An 18,624-nucleotide genomic window follows, 5' to 3' on the forward strand; every position below is an offset into this window, starting at 1 on the left:
CAAATACCATCTGAAATCATACGATAACATTTGAATATTTTAACATGTTATAAATGACACGGTCTCACTGTTATTTATTTATTTATTTTATGTTACAGCATACTAATAAACACTAATAATTGTTCATCAAATTATTGAACAATCAATTATGTGCACTTGATTCAGAAATCAAGAAAAAAAATATTTTGGTTGAACCACAAACATTAACCTCTAAGTGGTGCTAAAGGAGAAGCTAAGACAAACTGCTTTAAAGCGCTTTAGGATTGGAACACCACGAGATATATGCATCTAACATTCACAAGCAAATAGGTGTAAAACTGTAAATTTAAATGAAGTGGTGTTTTGCAAAAACAGTAATAAAAGGTTTAGGGGACAAGTACTTTTTTTGTTTTTTACAGTACATAGGGCCAGGTAGCTTTGAGTAGTAAAAAAAAAAAAAAAAAAAAGACATTGAAAACTATTGCTGATTTCATGTTGATGATTTTGATAGTCATTTACAAAGCAGCTAAGAATTTTCCAAAATATTGTGAGATCAAATGGGTCAGTGTGATTACAAGGCATGTCCATTCTTACAACACAGCCCTCACTTAAAACTACAGAACTGATACAAAGCTAGGTCTTGTATTCAGAACTAAGAAGTTGCCCTGGTGAGTCAAAATGCATTTTTTAAGTGTACGAAAACATAATGACTTGAGGGAAAAAAATATAAAAAGTATGAACGCCTCCAGTTACAGTGGCTGGTCTGTCGGGCATCCTTATTTGTAGTATAGTAGATACCACTTACTTCCTTATGGACAATTCCTTATCCAGCTTTGACTACTGAGAGCATTTCTTAACCCCACGGTCCCATAATCGGAATTGTGTCAACATGTCTCTCAGACCACTTGTAGGTATGTCGATTTAAAATCTGTTCCAAGAGCATTTTTAGCATTGCATTTGTAGATGCCGGAGTTCATGAGCACTGGATTCTGTATGACCAGGCTACCCTCCTCTGTCATGTGGATGCCTCCCTGTACTATGTAGCGGTTATGTGGAACCAGTGTAGTACGGCCAGGTAAAGTCCAGGAGATTTCCGGCTTGGGTACACCTGTAGCAACACAGTTTAACTTAACAGGTGATCCCCGGTTCACTCTGGTGATGGAGGGCAGCATGCTAGTGATGCGTGGCGGATGAACCATTACTGTGATAGGGTACGACAATGTCGAGGTGCCAAAAGAATTGGTGGCTTTGCAGATGTATGTCCCTTTGTCAAAAGTAGCCATCTGTCTCATCTGGAGGGTCCCATTGGCAAGAAATGTAACTCGGCCAATAGATTGAGGTTTATCCAAAGTGAAGCCATTGGGTAAGGTCCATGTGATCGATGCCTGCGGCCAGCCGTCCACAGTGCAATGCAAGTTGAGAGTTTGGCCATAGGTGATCTTTATTCCTCCTACAAAGAAAAGTGCAACTGTACTGTAAGAAGATTTGGCCCAAAGATAATGAATAAAAAGTAAAAAACTTATACTGTACCTGTTGATCCTCTGATCACCGGCTTCCTTCCTGCTTCCAGTGCATAACGCTTCTCTGCTTGACCTGCCACATTCTTTGCTAGACACCTGTAAACTCCCTTATCGCTTGCAGCCAGCTGAGAGATCCACAAAGTCCCATTGCTACGATAGTGAGTAAAGTGTTGTAGTCTCACACCAGGCAACAGCATTGTCCCATTAGGTAGCAACCATACATACTCTGGGTTTGGTTTTCCACGGGCAGTGCAGTGCAGATGCAGTCCACCACTATTTTCTTTTATTGATATGAGTTCAATATTAGGGACAGCAAAACTAGGTTTTTCTGCTACTGGTGCCACATCCAATTCAACTAAAAGGGATGCTTCACCTAGATTGTTTTTGGCCAGACATGTGTATCTCCCTTCATCTGTTTTTCTCACTCCTCTCACTTCCAAACTCCCATTTTGATGCACTTGAAAGCGCCCACTGAGGTAGGAGAGTTGTAGTGATTGGCCGTAAGGTGTAACCCACCAAACTTTTGGTTCAGGTTTGCCTTCAACCTTGCAATCTAATAGTACGGTTTGATAGGAAATGCCTACGACCTTTTTGGCATTTTTCCCTTTGTTGCCATTGATAAAGGGTTCCCTAGATTCAACTTCAAGAATCACGTTTTTAATGTCATCACCAGCAGAATTTCGTGCTACGCAGGCATACTTCCCTTCATCAGCTAGGGTTACCTTTTTGACCACTAACATGCCATTTTCCATGATGTCAAATTTGTCTGATGACATTGGAATCACATCATTTTGTGGTGAGATCCAAAAGATTTGTGGTGTAGGTTCACCAGTAGCTTGACAGGTCAGCTGAGCTAATTCTCCATATTTCACTGTGACCAAGGATTGAACTTTCAAACTAATTCTTGGGGCATTCGGGCCAACCTTAACACTAACTTTTCTCTCATCTTTACCCAATTTATTCTTGGCAAAGCAAGTGTAGTCGCCCTCATCTTTTTTGTCCATCTGCTGAAGAAGTAATGTTCCATTGCCAAAAATAACATAGTGGCGGTTGCGATAGCCATTGTCATCAGACTGAAGGGCATTGTTGATTATAGTTCCATCTGGCAGACTCCAGGAGACTTCTGGATCTGGGAGGCCTGTTGCGACACAGTCCACCTAAGAAACACACACACAAAATAGTGTAATTATGGTTGTGTATTTGTTATTTTCACTCCATGCTACTCATACTGTGTGTCATTCAGCCTGGTTCAGTCATTCAGTCATTCAGTCATTCAGTCCAGATACCTGGACTTTTTCTCCAAAGTTGACTCTCGGTTGTGTAGTTCTCACATGTTCGATTCTAGGCGGGGTCATCACGACATCCACCTAATACAGAAATATGTCATGAATGAAAGAGTGAGGGGATCTACATTTTTCTTCACATTGTCTGCTGCTGCTACTGCGTGATACTGCATGAATCATGCTACTGGATGATTATTGAGAGAACATATAGGAAGAATTATCAATAGACACATCTTTAAATTGCTGTGCTAATCTTACCCGAAAGACCTCCATGTCCTCTCCGTTTGGTCTCTGAAAGAAGCACAGATAATTGCCACCATCCAGCTCTGTTAGCTGAAGTATCCTCAGAGTCCCATTTTGGAAAACTTTAATTGGTCTCTCTGGACTGGAGGCAGATGGAAGGGAAACATCCGAAGATTAGAATGTTTATTATAATATTCCAACACTTCTGTATTGATTTTTTTCAAGTTTCCCACTGAGCATTTCTGTAACCTGTTGTGATGCTCAATGATGGTTTTAGAGGGCAGCTGCCAGATGGTCCCCCTTGGGGATCCACTTGACTCTGGGCAGTGTAAGTAGACAGCAGAACCATACATTGCTGAAACTGAGTGCTGGCGGGACGGCACTGCATGGTGATGAGTAGGAGGGAAAGGAAGCGGAGGATGACGGATATGTGAGGAGGAATCAGCCCGCACTTCAAGACGCACAATTCTTTTCGCAATGCCCACAGTGTTTGTGGCTAAACACTGATACCTGTGTGGAGGACGATAAAAACCTGAATTTCAACTTTTCTTTTAAACCAAATCTAAACAATATGCTTTTAACTTTACTCTATATTTATTTAATGGATAACTTTCTCAAATGTGTTTACGAAGAGAAACAAATCTCATACCTCCCTGCATCAGCTGGTGAGACATTCTTGAAATACAGTGTTCCATTGGGAAAGACAAAGAGCCTATGTCCCAGAAACTGTGATGGCTTAACATGGATCCCTGATGGCAGGGTCCACTTCAAAGTGGGCGAAGGTTCACCCTTCATTGAGCAATGGACATATACGTTCCTCCCTGGGTAGATGGAATAGTTGATATATTGTATTATAAGAGTTTTTTTTTTTTTTACTCATTAAGCTGCAATGGGTATGACTTTATGGACATTTGTTTTCCTTGCAATACCTGTCGGAATGATCACAGTGTCACTTGCAGCTTCATTGATGCTTGGAGGCAAAGCTGCAACATGAAGATGATAAGTGACTGTGTCTGCACCAGCTGCATTACTTGCAATGCATTTATAGTCTCCTTTACTGGAGAAATTGGTTGAGTGCATTTGAAGCGTCCCATTTTCAAGCAGTGACATTTGAGAGATTGGAGTGTGAACGGTCCCGATTTCTCGAACAAATGTCCCATCCGGTAGAATCCAGGAAATTTTTGCCGGGGGTTTCCCAGAAGCAAGACAGTCAAGTGTCACACTTTTCCCTAAATAGTTTGCTATCTCTGTAGACCTGGGAGGTTGGATCTTGGGGGCCTCAGTTTGAACTGCTAAGGTAATAACCATGCGATCTGATCCAAACCGATTCTGGGCAGTGCAGAGATACTGGCCTCGGTCCTGTAGCTGGACTGTTTTAATTAAAAAAGTTCCATTTTTTAAGACTTCAAACCGGGAACCGTGCTTAGTGTTGGCTGGAATGGTGGCACCTGTGGAGGGAAAACAAACAAAGGAAGGAAATGAATGGGTCAACCACATCTAGAAGCGTCCAATGTTCATATTCATATTCATTCAAATTCTCAAATTATGTTGCCGGACTCATTCCTTTATCATTTTAACATTTTACCTGTGGATACTTTTGTCCATGAGATACTTGGTTCGGGATTCCCTGTTGCTTCACAATGTAGAACAACATCACCCTCTGCCAGGACTGACACACTGGCTTTGTTCACTGTGGTGATACGAGATTTGGCCCCGCCAACACCAGATCCTATAAGCATCACTTCAAATGTAAAATACGCAATACATTTGCAATATAATGTTTTGAAGTTTTAGGTGCTTACCTCGAACATGCCACTGACCCCCTTGCTGTAATCCTGAGGTGGTAGGTAGGGAAGAGTGTGGGGCCAGATTAAAACCAGATAAAGAGAATGTTGTCGGTTTAGCAAAATTTGTAGGTTGTTGGGCAGAGGGGGGTGTCGATACAGGTGGTCTGTTGAGGGAAGTTCTGGGAAGCGGTATGGGACTGGGTTGAATGTGGTTTTGAGGATTGTTGTAGTTTATGCGAGGTTTGGGTGTCGCTATCTTTCCTAGCTGAGTGAGACGATCAATATACGCCTGAAAAAAAAAGTATAAAGACAATTAGTACAAACTAATTTCTAGCTGGAATTTATGCTTAATCACGATCATCACGATTTTATTGCAGAAAAAAATAGAATAATTGTGCAAAAGTCCACTATTATATTTTTTGTTGCAGCAATGATAAACACATTCACCACAACTACAATGACACTTATTAGATAAGACTTCTGCCAAGGCCTGACCATTAACATAGAAGTTAAAAAAGTTCATGAAATGGTGTACAGTATTTGCATGTCATTGCCTAACTGTTCATTACTAGTTCTAGTTCATTGAGGATGACGATGGCACAGGTGATGTAAGTATGTATGCTAATTACTGTTTGCATGGGAGTAACACGTTTTCGCAAACATTTTTCACACCTTCATAAGCACCACATATGTACCTGTCTATATCTGTTCCTCAGCTTTAATAATATCAGTTGATCTCTGATTTGAGTCCTGACATCCAAAGGATTATTTTGATATGAAGAATTAATTGTTGTTCGTTCAATAATGTTGGTTGTGGGTTTCACTGTTTTATCTGTGATTTTTGGTCTGTTGGTGCCAGCTGGGCTTTGAGCCCTTCCAAAGGTGAAAATCCTGGTTTCTTGTGTGGGCACAATGTGTGGCACAGCACCTGAAAGAGAGAGCAAATCTGTGGTCAACACATGATGTGTAAATTGTTACGGCTTACATTAAACGATTTGCTGTATAATCAATAACAAGCAGTACAGAATTGGTTTACCTTGCTTGGGAGGTGGAAATGACTGTTGCCTCTGCCAAGTAGGATTGATAGGGTAATGATGATGGTTTGAAGGCCAGTATGAGGTTGGGGGAATGTGGGGTGGTAGTGATGGCCTACTGAGATCAACATCTCTCAGATTCTCTGGATTTCTGTCTTGATGTATTTGTGGCAGCTGAGCAGAGTTTGGCTGCACTCTTCCCCGGTTGTGTAGCCAAGGGTGAATGGGAAAGGCGGGAACATAAGGCTTTTCAGGCTTTGCTGCTGCTTTATCCTCCTCTTTACTTTTGTCTTGAATGTTGTCCTCTTTTGTATTTTCTCTGCTTAAGTGAGAAGTTGTGAAGGTCACTTTGGAAGAAGAGTCCTTTGATTGGGTTTGGGAATTTTGCTCCATTGAAGATTGAGTGGTTGGTTTTGGTGTTTGGAATGTTGAAAGTACGTTATGCCACATATCGTAACTCTGTGTGACCAACTCATTTTTGAATGATTCTCTTGCTATTTCATGTTCTGCGTTCATTGTTCCTTTCATAATATCCACCCTCTTCCCTGCTGATATGTTTTTGTTTGCACTCACTTGCTCAGTTTCCACCAGAGTCATTTCAGTGGAAAGAGAAATAACTTCTATCTTTGGAGGAATAGGTAAAATATGTGTGTCTAAGGAAATCTCTGATTTGGTTTTTGTGTCCTTTATTGATTGAAAAGCTGTACGGCTACTTTCAAGATCCTTAATTGTATGATGAGTTTCAGAGTTTGATATTTTTTGTTCATCCATGCTTTCACTATGCTCATTACCCCCAACTTTCTCTGTCTGATAGTGAGCAGTGACAATAGTTGATTCAGGTGTTGTCCAAATGGAGGTGGTGGAGGTAGTAATAATTGCGGATGTTGGTGGTGGAACAGTAGTTTTGGGCATGTTTGATGGATGAATAAATGATTTGAGGTCAGGATGAATTCTTCTCATAGGTGGTTTTCTCCGTCTAAAAGGTGGCCTTCTTCGGTTTGAACGACCAGGAAGAAATTTCCTGTTGCCTAAACCAATTTGCTGGTTTTCTGCTTTCTCAACTTGGGTTCTGACATTTGAAGTTAATTTATTGTTTTTGTCTGTAATCGCACTAACATGTTGAAGGGATGTCTCTGTAGTCCGGCCAAATGGAGTCTGTGAAGTTTTGAGTTGTGATTCTTTTGTTGTTGGCTCCATCCTATTATCAGAAATACTTGTAATGGGGACATTGTTGGTAGTTGTGTATGAGGTTGTTGTTACAGTGTTGTACAAATTGACTGGGACCACCACAGTGGTAGAATATGGTAACGCCAACTCTGAGGGCCGTGCAATGGGTAATTTAGAATTGGCTTTAGCCAAAACCTCTGCCCAGTAATTTGGATCCAGTGTCTTCACAACAATGGATGGTTTTCGTTTTAAATCTTTCTTTGGGATTTTGTTTGAAAACAAACCAGTATTCCTTTGCTGGTGTCCTACTGTCGGAACCTGTGTCACCAAAGTGCGAATAGTTTCTTGGTAATCTCCCGCTGAACCCTCTTCCATATCAGTGTTTAAGATTTGCTGCTCTGTTTCTGTCTGTACTTCAGCGTTATAAGATACATCTTCCCCTGTCACTTCCACCATGTGTGACAGCATGTCAACTCCATAGAGATTTGAGGCCAAACAACAGTATTCTCCTGAATCTTCTTCCATCAACTTCCTTACGATCAAAGTACCATTTTCCATGACTGCTGCCTTTCTCGTCTTTTGTGTGGGAAGGAGTACTTTGTTTTTGGGCATGTACCATACAGTTTGACTGGGCTGTGCTGATGTCACCTCACATGGGAGAGAGATCGAATCTCCCTTTGCAACTATAATTTTCTGGCCATTGAAAGCGGTGGGGCTTGGCGATCGTTCTTTCACGGTAAGCCTCAAAGACATTAAATCCACACCTGCTTTTGTTCTGATCATACAGTGATAGAGACCAGAGTCAGATTGTGATGCATTCCTAATCACAAGATCCCCTGTATCATCAATTTTGAGTTTTTCAGTCAAACCCTCTACAATGGACAAATCTGGAAGCATCCACTCCACTTTCAACTCCTGCCGTGAAGTGACAACACTGCATTTTAAGTGAACCGTTGACCCCTCAAGAGCAGTATTGACCCGCCATGTGTTCACACGGTGAATCATTGCCCAAGAGGAAGAAAGGTCATTGTCATCCTGCTGGCCTCTGTGGGTACTCATTATTTTGGTGATTACGGTTGTAAAATCCATAACCAGTTTCTTGGTTGTTGTTTGTTGTCTATTTAGCCTTAAAGTAACTCTGTGTTGGAGCAGCCATGCTGGTTCTGCCACCAAATAACCTTTTAAGTCCGTGAAATAAGGGGAATTTTCATTTGCAACTTGGGCATATTGATAAGTAGTTCTGCTGGTGTTAGCTCTTTCTTGACCTCTTTCCAAGATAGCAGGACTTTCATAGTAATATGCAACCAGTTGCCAAAGATTTTGTAATTTTTCCCGATCAATCTCACACTCTAGGATGGATGCTAATGATACATTGACAGACAGCCCTTGACTTGACCGTGGATTCACTGTCCAGTTTATATGAGAACTGTCTCCTGGGTGCCGCATATCACAGTCCACATGAGCATTATTTCCATGGCTATCTGAGAGAACAAAGCTTAGGTGGCCTAAGGGCTTTTCAAAATCCCGGGTATAGGGGAGGTCGGGCTCTGTGTCAGATTCAGCCCACACGGGGTTGTCCCACAATTTGAGGGAAGAGCGAAGAGTTGGTCTTTCACAGGCAAGTTGATCTTCACTTAATCCAAGCAATAGGGTCCCGTTTAGGTGTTGAGGAGAGAAACACTGAGGACAAACCTCTGTTGTGCCTGTCTCACGTTCCTTTTTGCACTTTATCACTCCTGGAAACAAGAAGAGGAGAGATTCAGCAACTTTTTAAAGTATCTACTATTGTTCTATGTAAAGGAGGATGATAGGAAGGAATGATACAGTATTGGTTATGAAAAGCTAACATGCTAAAACATCCATCCATCCATCCATCCATCCAAGTGATAGCCAAACAAAACTCCCAACAGTATTGTTAAATATACTGTAATGTACATTGTATCTGTTGCTGTTAGCAAATGTTGAGAAACCAAAAATCTACTCTCTTTACACTTTTAAATGATCAGCCCCAACATGCGATTAACAAAATGTCAGATTTGTACGTGTAAATCTTGACATTGACATTTTCAAATAGCATTATATGAGAATGGATGAGTAGACTTCAACTTAGACTTGACTTTATTGGTCCCTTTGGGATGGCTCCTTCTGGGAAATTTACATGTCCAGCAGCAATAAGAACAGATAATAAAATAAAATAAATAATTAAATAAAAGTGCAGCCACGTCGCGCCTTTTAAGGCCCCTCCTGATGAGCTCTCCAAGAATATGTCCCCGCTATCCCAGCAGAATGGCCCTTGAACACCCCCTTTAATCTTTAATCCTTATCGATCTGTACTAAAAAAAAAATCTGACTATGACTAAAGAGCTAAATTTGTACCATAATCTTTTTCAAAAAAAATTCTTTTTCTGCTTTTTCAGCTTGGGTTCCAACAGTAGGATATTTTTGGACTGTGTTCTTGCAACCTGCATTTGTTTGTGGTATCCTGTATTAAGATTTGGTTGTATGAATTTACTTTCCGTAAAATATCATTTGAAATTCTACTTGTTCTCTTATCAAATATATGTAGTGTGTTCCTGTTCAATTAAAAAATAAGCAAAGCTAAAATATTAATCAGTGAAAATGTCCTTTTATGTATACAAATATAATCATGCCAAGTGTTTAAAGAGACAGCTCAAATATAAAGAAGCTCATAAAAACAACATGATATCTCCTTATAATATGCATGTTTTATGTTGAAATACAGGGCGGTCAGGTTTGTGTCACTAATTTACAGATTGGGAAATTTCAGCACATTGAGAGTCATGAATATCTTTTTTTATATGATACCTTCATGTGTAGCACTCCACTGGACCAGCCAGTGAAGTTGACAATCACAGGTCCAGGGGTTACCATGAAGAGAGAGAATTTCCAGTCTGGGAGATGTGTTCAGTACAGTCGCCGGGAGTTGTTCCAACAAATTATCTGAAAGGTGTAAGTGTCTGAGACAAAAAAAAATAAAATAAAAAAATCAACAAGCAAGATCTTTAAAGGCCGTGTCAATTAAAAGCGACTAGACTGACAGTTGGAACAGGTCATGCCAGGTTAAGTGTTTTGCTTTTTGTGCCAAATTTTGTGTAAAAATATAAAACTGGGAAAATCTGTAATTGTAGTCTGACACAAAACTATAGGTAAAAGTTTATACTGCTAATGAGCAATTACTTATTTAATTTTCTTTAATTTTGATATCATAACTTAAAAAAAAAAAAAACTGATGAAAAAGTATGTTTTTGTTGACTCACTTGAGTCCAGAGGTCCAAAAGTTTCCCAGTAATGACACTGTAATGAAGGTATGAGGATGGATCTCTTTGAGAAGATTCCCCTCCAGTTGTAGTAGTTTGAGGGAAGTCAAACCGGTGAAAGAGTATGGCTCGATAAAGCTGACGAGGTTATGATCCAGATGCAGGCGAACCAGACCCACCAGACCCTCAAACATTTCATGTTTCACTGTTGTTAGCTTGTTATAACTCAGTTTCAATATCTGGGAAAAAAAAAATACAGAAACCATGTTACTTTAATAGAGTGCATCATCGAACAAAGTTCACCAAAATTGCAGTTTTGCTTCGATATTAAACCAACCTTAACTCAGTATAAAAAGATAATAAGAATAGTAAACTCATCAGTGAGCCTCATAAGTGTGACCTCATTTGTAATTTAGCGTTATGATTACTGTAGGTTGTGTAGGCATTTAATTGAAACATTTGATTAAAAAAAAATAATAATAAAAATACAGTTGCTCATCAGTTATGGATAGTTTCTGCTTCAAGTTCAAAATAACACATAATGGTGTCATACAATCGCATACAACTGTACCTGTAGAGACCGCAAGGTGTAAAATGCCCCTGGATGGATTGTCCTTATGTCGTTACCATGCATCAAAAGCATTTCCAGTTGCCGTAGTGACCTGAATTCTGAAGCCTCCACCTCAGTCAAGCTGTTATATCTGGAAGCACGAAGACAAAATCACATTTGTTTTTTGTTTTTTTTTACATAATGGCAGGATAGGAATGTTTGTAGATGTTTTGTTTATTATTATTTCATCGTGCCATACATCAAATCAGATGACCTGAATACATTTAAATTTAAATTTGGTGCATATATAAGCTGCTTCCTATTTTAGCCAAATGAAACAATTTTCTTGACCTAATTTGGCGCTGGCGTCTGGCCAGCACACACTCACACTTCTTCTCTGATGCCGAAGTACAGTCTTGGTGTTGTCGTCCATCTTGTGGTGAACACTTATTAGTAGAACTTAAAACTGCTCAGCTGCAGTAAACTTTCAAAAATGAATAGAGGGATACCATGGAGCCACTAGCTGTCATTTCCCCATCCTGCTATAGATGTTCACTGCTACTACAAACATAAAATAAGTGAAAGCCAATTCTAAAGTTGTGGGGATTTTTGGCTGCTTCTGCTACGTGTTAACGACTAACATACTGTAAAGCAGCAGGGGCACTTTGAATCGCGCTTTGGCACAAAGTTATAACAGTGATTAAAATACAAAGAGCTATTGAAAAACCTGCCGTGTATTCTCCAGCTTTCAGCACATTACAATAAGTACATCTTTCCAAGGGTTATTCAGATGCCAAATACAGCACAGATCAGCAGATGCCTCAGTTGATGCCTGCACCGTAGTTAGCTTAGCCCAATACATAGCAACCAAGCCAATCTTCAACATACATCAGCCTCCTACTGCTCACATTCTTGCCTTTATGTTTCCGCCTTTCTTTGTTTGGCTTGGCTTGCTTCACATATGGTGAATCACGTCTTTTCTTGATGAGATTAGCTTGAGTATGAGTTTCAAATAAAAATAAATAAATAAAAGGTTTCTATTTTTTGGTTTTCATTTGGTTTTTTTTTTAGGTCCAGAGAGGGCAGGGATATGTCATCACACTCACACGCACAGGACTGGAGAGAGACAGGGGGGGGAGGGATTGAAACTTGTCTCCTGCATGGCCAAAACAGTATTTTTCATTAGTAAATTAATTTTAACCACTCTTGGTCTCAATCGTATACTGTATAAACATCAACAATCTCCAAAGGACACAAGTGAAGTTCATGGATAAAGACTAACATTTAATGGGCTTTGGGAATGGGCTCTTGAAATCTTCATTCATATACAGTCAAAGTGACTATAGGTAAGCTACCCTGTTTTTTTTCCTGTCGAAAACAAAAATTATTCACTGAAAAACATACCTATTCACACCCAACCTCATATCCCTGCCCTGCATCTTCTTAGGCTCACGACAAATTTCTCAACAAGAGTATCAAACCATTATGATGGCACATTACAATTCATGTACTCAAATACTTTTGGAGAGTAGTGCACATCTTAAGTGATGACTGCTGGCCATCTGCTACTTCCATGTTCCATTTTCATATAAACACACACATTATTTCTGTTTATAAAGACTAAATACATTGTTATTTTTAATTAAAAGAAGAACCAATCAAAACATGAGAGTATTTGTAGTATGTTACAAGCAAATACACGTTATCTGATATATTTAACATGAAACAAATATGTATAGCAAAGAAGTACATACTCTAATTGTTATTGTTAACTTGTGTTGATTGCAAATTCTGGCCAAAAAGTTGTCCCTACCATATCTAAACTTCACATTCTTCATTTATACACAGAACTACCCGTGAGGGCATCACAAGACATATTGATCCCAAAAGGAAGCCGACAAAATGATCACACTAATAATTTGGTTCTCTTGTCATACGCAGAGCAGATGTGTTTGGTTTATGGTATGATACTGTAGTACATCTACTGTATTTGATCCTAGCTCACTTAGCGTACACACGGAAATCTCGAAGTCAGACAGCCAATTTTCACAAAGGGTTTCTTCTACAATTTCTTCTACAAACAGCAACCATCACAGAGATATGTTGCAGAGACAGCGTTTTGTCACCTTTACCAACATCAATAACCTTTAGGAAAAGAACCCAGACTTGAGTGTATAGGGTGATTACTCTTCCAACTCATGTCGATAATGGACTCTATAAGTGCTGATCAACAGACTGAATATTAACTTACTTTGGTCATATGTTGTTATTATTATGGTTGCTCTCCATACAATCATCCTCAGCATTATCCATTGAGAGGATAAATATTGAGAGCTGCATTTATTTATTGGTGTATTTCCATAACAAGGTCAAACTATAATAAAACTAAACAAAATGGGACGAGAAATGTAAATAAAACCCACAGAATATGCCTTGTGTGAATGTATACCAAAGTCGTGCGTTTGAACTATGGGTAAGTGGGTGGTCTAGTGTTTTGAAAGTCCATTATGTCAGTTCCCTGAAGGTCTGGTCCCTCTCCAAATGTCTGGTCTGCTGATGTGCTCTCTTGATTCCTGTATGATCGTGCTGTGTACCACGTAAACACGCGCAGCACAAATGGAAAGCATGCAATTACCATGAAACACTTCCTGATAGAGTGTCATTCACCAGTAAATGATTAAATTCAACCTGGGGCCACCTTCAGCATTGCTTCGATGTGAAACTTACCCATGCCATATTGCATGGGCCAGTTTAGGTTTTCTTGTACTTTCCTTTGTGCACTATGACTCCCACATTCAAAATACAGCTCAAGTGTATTGCCGTCTGAATTATTGTTGAGTTATGCACCAGATTTCTGCGTGTTCAAGTGGGCGTGCTGAGCCGTATGTTTGTACAACTTCCTCATCTCGTCAATATGTCATTTAAGAATGAAACATTTCCAAAGGCCTTCAACACTGCTTTCATGTAGCCTCTTGTGAAGAAGAGCAGTCTCGATGCAACACTACCCAAAAGCGACACATCAAAACAGCCTACTGAGTTTCTCCTTTCTAATAAGTCACTTCTCGTGGACCTGAGTGCCAATTGGCCATGACTTGTGGGGTTCTCCAGGGGTCAATCCTAGGACTCCTATTGTTCATTGTACAATTTTCAATTAGGCCCAGTTAATAAGCAGCTGTAACGTGTCCTACCACAACGATACAGATGACACTCAGATCGACGTGTCACTGATTTTATTTCAGACTCTAATCTTATAACGTCTCTCCTCATTGGGTGACTTTTGCTTTAGAACATTTCCAGTGAATGTAGAAATTATTTGCCGTTGGCAGTTTTTTTGGGCAATACACCACAGTCAATCTTCGGCATTTCTGAACTCACTTTTGGACGGCATTAATGACCTTACCTATTTAATTTTAAGGCGCCCTTTGCTGAAATTATGCACATTGCTCTTTGAATTGGTCCATTTGTAGAACTGTTTCAAAGGCCCCATGTGGAATTAAGAATTCTATTCCAACTCGGGTATCACATTCTTGACCCGGGCACATCAATTTATCACTAGTGCTCATGTTATCATGACTTTAAGGAGGTTTTTTCCTAAGTTTTTTCCACCAAATGACTGTGGTTTCCTGGATCGTCACCTCCGAGAGGGAGATTTTCTCTTTAAGCTCGTGACCATAAAATCCCCACAAACCACACAGCAGCCTACTAACCAACAAAAACATGACACTTGATGTGTTTGTTTTTTTCTTTCCATTTTCCTGTCCAAATGACTTCTACAAATGATTGTGCAACTTTTTTTTTTTCTGCAGCCCTTCAAATTGATGAAAACAAACAAACTGTTAATGGCTTATAATGAGACTCTACCAGAAACAGTGACCGTGTTATTTATCTACTGTGCTGAAACCTTCATCCACTATACAAAGACCCACATGGAAGTGATTAGGAGCTTTTCCCCACTTCAGAGTCAGTTTGGAAGCACATGCTGGTGCTTTAGCTCCTGGCTTTCAAACAGAAGTTGTCACGTTAAATGCACAGTGAGTTATGGGTTGGCTATCAAACAAATATCGATGTTTTATGGTCATACATATTAAAACAATATACAATACAATATTTGAAAGAAGTCATTAAAGGACTGATCATTTCTATGACATAACCCACTACAGATTCCAAAGTATTGCCTTTAGCGTGTTAAGGTTTGCCCCAACATGAGTAGCACTGTTGACATTTTTCAGAGGTGCAATTTTAAAATGTGAGCAAATCTTACCCCAGGTTGAGTCTCTCTGCGTCCTTAGGAAACGTTTTTGGTACAGCTGTGAGATGTCTGAAGGTACAGTGAACATCTTTAACACTTGGACAGCTACAACTCCGCGGGCAGGAGGGTTCGGCGTGTGCCGGGGAGATCTGCAATAGCAGAGATATGAGAGGCCAGATGGTCCAATAGTAAACAGTGAGAAAGTTTAATAATAGAACAAGAGAGAATTGAGCTTGGCAACTTCAAATGTAAGATTTAAATGTCAGTTGCAATTGTGAAATTCAACAATCTCCAATTTTTGCATGTGTCCTACAATAAATGTACAGAAACAGTGACTGACTGTTAATCCTAATTAAACACAAAGCTCAAGCTGAATCTCGCTGATAATGTAACTAAGATATTTACCATGAGCCATAGCAGTGAGAGGAGAAAGGCAAAGCGCACTGCAGCCAACCTGCACCACCACAATGTCATGGCTGGTTCACCGAGGATGCTCACGCCATTAATGCATCTGCAGAAAGTGAGAAATATTCATGTGCAAATCCTTTTCGACTTACTGTGTATTCTATTCAATACTATGCAAAGACAATATATTTAATGTTCAATCTGATGAATGTTGTTGGTTTCTTCCAAACATTCTCTCATTTTGAATTTGATGCCTGTGAAACGTAGCAAAAATGTGGGACAGGGGCAACAAAAGACTAAGAAAGTTGAGGAATGCTTTAAAAAAAAAGAAGAAAAAAAACCTGTTTGGAATTTAGTTGAGCTTCATGATTGGGTTTAAAATGAAATATTCCCAAAAGGCAAGCACAAGTAAGGTTCATCACGAACAACTACATGAGCAAATAGTTCAACATTTTAAGAGTTTTTCTCAATTCCAATTCCAAGAAATTTAGGGACTTCATCATCTATGGTTCATAATATCATCAACAAAAGATTCTGGAGAAATATTTCGATATCACCAGCAAGGTTGAAAACCAACATTTGAAATGCACACCAACTATATTGAAACTGGCATCATTGCATATACGAGCTCCCAAGGACCAAATGAGTAAGCGCATTGGCCTGTTCCAAAAATAGCTCACAAGTGATGCGGTGTTGTGATTTTCTAGGAATGTTGTTTAAGTGATCATTTGAAAATGTAAACAATAGAAGAGAGTTATGGAACTAAAGTGCTGCTGCATATTGCTATTTAATGAGAACTCATTAACATGATCAGTGTGTTCACATAAATGAATGTCATTTATTAATCCCTATTGAATCTTTTTTAGAATTGATTATCCTATCGATTATCAATCATCATTGTTTCAAGGCAGAAGAGGGCAAAGTTCAACTATAGAGCACATATGTTGGGTTTATAATGCTCTTTCAACCTGTTTCCTAGAAGTCTAGACAACCTAGGTCCAAAACTACCTTAAAGTTGGTCAATAAAGTACGTGCAACATGTTTGAATATTTGAATATTTCCAGGATGCAACCAACCCCTTTTGATACTGCCATGACTTTAAAGAGCAATACAAATCCAACTGGATTCCGCTATAAAATGGTCATCTTCCTGGGTCAAAGCTACATTTCGACGTGGTCTTCCTCACTAATGACTTTAGCAGTTCGTCTGGAGACGGTGGAAGAGGACGGAAGTAACAGTAAAAAACAGAGTGCTTAGACGTGTTGCCAGATTGTGGAGAGGACAAAATGTGATCAGAAAGGACTCTTTTATTTATTTTTTTTTCAACAGAGGGTAACAGTGAAGGAAAAGCAAAAACAAGAAGTGAGAGAAGAGTCTCGTATTTCGGAAGCAGTCCACGCAGACACTTTTTAGATCAGGATTTGAAAAACATATTTAACTCCTTTAAAGTAGAAAGATCAACCAACAGTACATTTGGACACGACTGTTGGTTGAACGTGACTGGTAGGTAGAGCATTACAAATTAGTATGTATTCATTTGAATTTAACGTTCTCAAGAAGCGATGTACTTGCTCATGTTATAGATGTGACAAAGTTGAAATATTAGGATAACAAGAGTGCATCGAATCGCTTTCTAAATGACCCTCATCTTGTTGATGATAATTGACACCGACACGTTTACTGTACATTCCTCCTGTGCAATGCACCCACCCCAGCCTGGTACTTCCTGGTAGCTGTTAACAAGGCCACACAGGCTGCAGCTGACTTTTTGAGAGCGAGCTGAAGTCCAACACTGCGAAATCCCGGTCCTAGTTCACATACTGTATGTCGTGAGTGCGTTTGTGGATGGCTTCTCGTCAAATATGTCTCATTAAAAAATGTTGAGCGTACTCTGAGTGGATGTTGCCTGAGGAATTAAGGTGAGGCTGCACGCTGCGGTTTCACGCGTGACGATGCCAGTTTACGTTGCATCTTATATTGAAATGATCTCATCAGTACTCAAACTGTGTTAGTAAGAAACATATTTAAGTACAATACTGGCCAGCATTCCTGCATTATTATTATTTTATTTTTTTTGGAACTGATTCTATACCATTATGGTCGCTGATTTCAAATTTGGCATCCATTTTTTTCTGTATGCATTAGTTTTTATGCAATCGGCACATTTGATATTCTTATATTTGTTTATACAGAATTTAAAAAAATACATTTTCACCCAATACCAGATTAACATTTTCAATCACTGTCAACATTAACATGTGATAGTTGATTGACTTTCACATATCGAGCAATTTGGCAATGACCCTCTATGTCTAGAGTTGTCAAAAAGTTCTTATACTTTTAATAATTCCAATTATTTGGCTACATATTGTACTTTTTCGCTATTGTTAGTGCCAGATATGAACCCACTTTGATAAAAATATCGCTTTGCAAGAAGTTTGCATTGTACCAAAAAAATAAATAAAATTGACATGCAAAAAACCAAACCAAAAACAACATTAAAGCTTACAGAAATAACTTTCAGCACCCCAAAATGATGTAAGAACAAGTGTCTGCATAATGCAACACATTTTCTGTTGACTACTGTTATGGGCACACAAAATCATGATTGAAAATTCAAAAAGTTGACTTCTTTTATGATTGACACATTACAGCTATGTGATCAGGTTAAATGAAAAGCTTCTGTTTAACACATTTTCATGCACTCACCTGTAAATTCCTCCAACAGACAAAACAAATTATTCCAAATAAATTTACACCCCCCCTCAAACAAAGTCCTGCTGTCTTGAAAGTTTAACAAGAAAAAGCAGGCGTAAAAAGTATCCAGTTGACGTCTTAGTCCAGTTGGTGTGTGCTGACTTGTACAAATCTGAGAAAAACAACAGAACACAAGCAGTGATGGAGCTCTGTGAGCGTGTTTGGATTGGTTTGACCCTCTGCTGGTCCTGAAGGCATCTGGATTTCAGATTAGCTTCTTTGCTCTTTTCTGGTCCCGTTTGGTGTGTTGAGACAGGAATGCTGCGCAACTTTCTCCATCCCCTCCTACACCTACGCTGCTTTCCCTTCACCTCCCCAAAACTCTCCTTCCTCTCTCCACATCAGCCTGCTGGAAGCATTAGAGTATCATTT

General features: G+C 39.4%; 1 protein-coding gene across 1 annotated transcript; it reads right to left on the bottom strand.

Moving 5' to 3' along the window:
- Positions 1-875: 875 nt before the first annotated feature.
- Positions 876-17,071, bottom strand: LOC144026250 (matrix-remodeling-associated protein 5). Its single transcript, XM_077532838.1, has 17 exons — positions 17,064-17,071; positions 15,496-15,601; positions 15,103-15,239; positions 10,863-10,992; positions 10,292-10,530; positions 9,840-9,991; positions 5,849-8,749; positions 5,508-5,740; positions 4,828-5,101; positions 4,611-4,754; positions 3,955-4,473; positions 3,675-3,846; positions 3,275-3,535; positions 3,041-3,167; positions 2,786-2,866; positions 1,510-2,656; positions 876-1,429 (listed from the first exon to the last, which is right to left on the bottom strand). The coding sequence occupies exons 1-17, from the start codon at positions 17,069-17,071 to the stop codon at positions 876-878; spliced, it is 7,185 nt and encodes a 2,394-aa protein (XP_077388964.1).
- Positions 17,072-18,624: the final 1,553 nt, after the last annotated feature.

Source organism: Festucalex cinctus, chromosome 9, assembly GCF_051991245.1.
Source record: "Festucalex cinctus isolate MCC-2025b chromosome 9, RoL_Fcin_1.0, whole genome shotgun sequence".
NCBI classification, from domain to species: Eukaryota; Metazoa; Chordata; class Actinopteri; order Syngnathiformes; family Syngnathidae; genus Festucalex; species Festucalex cinctus.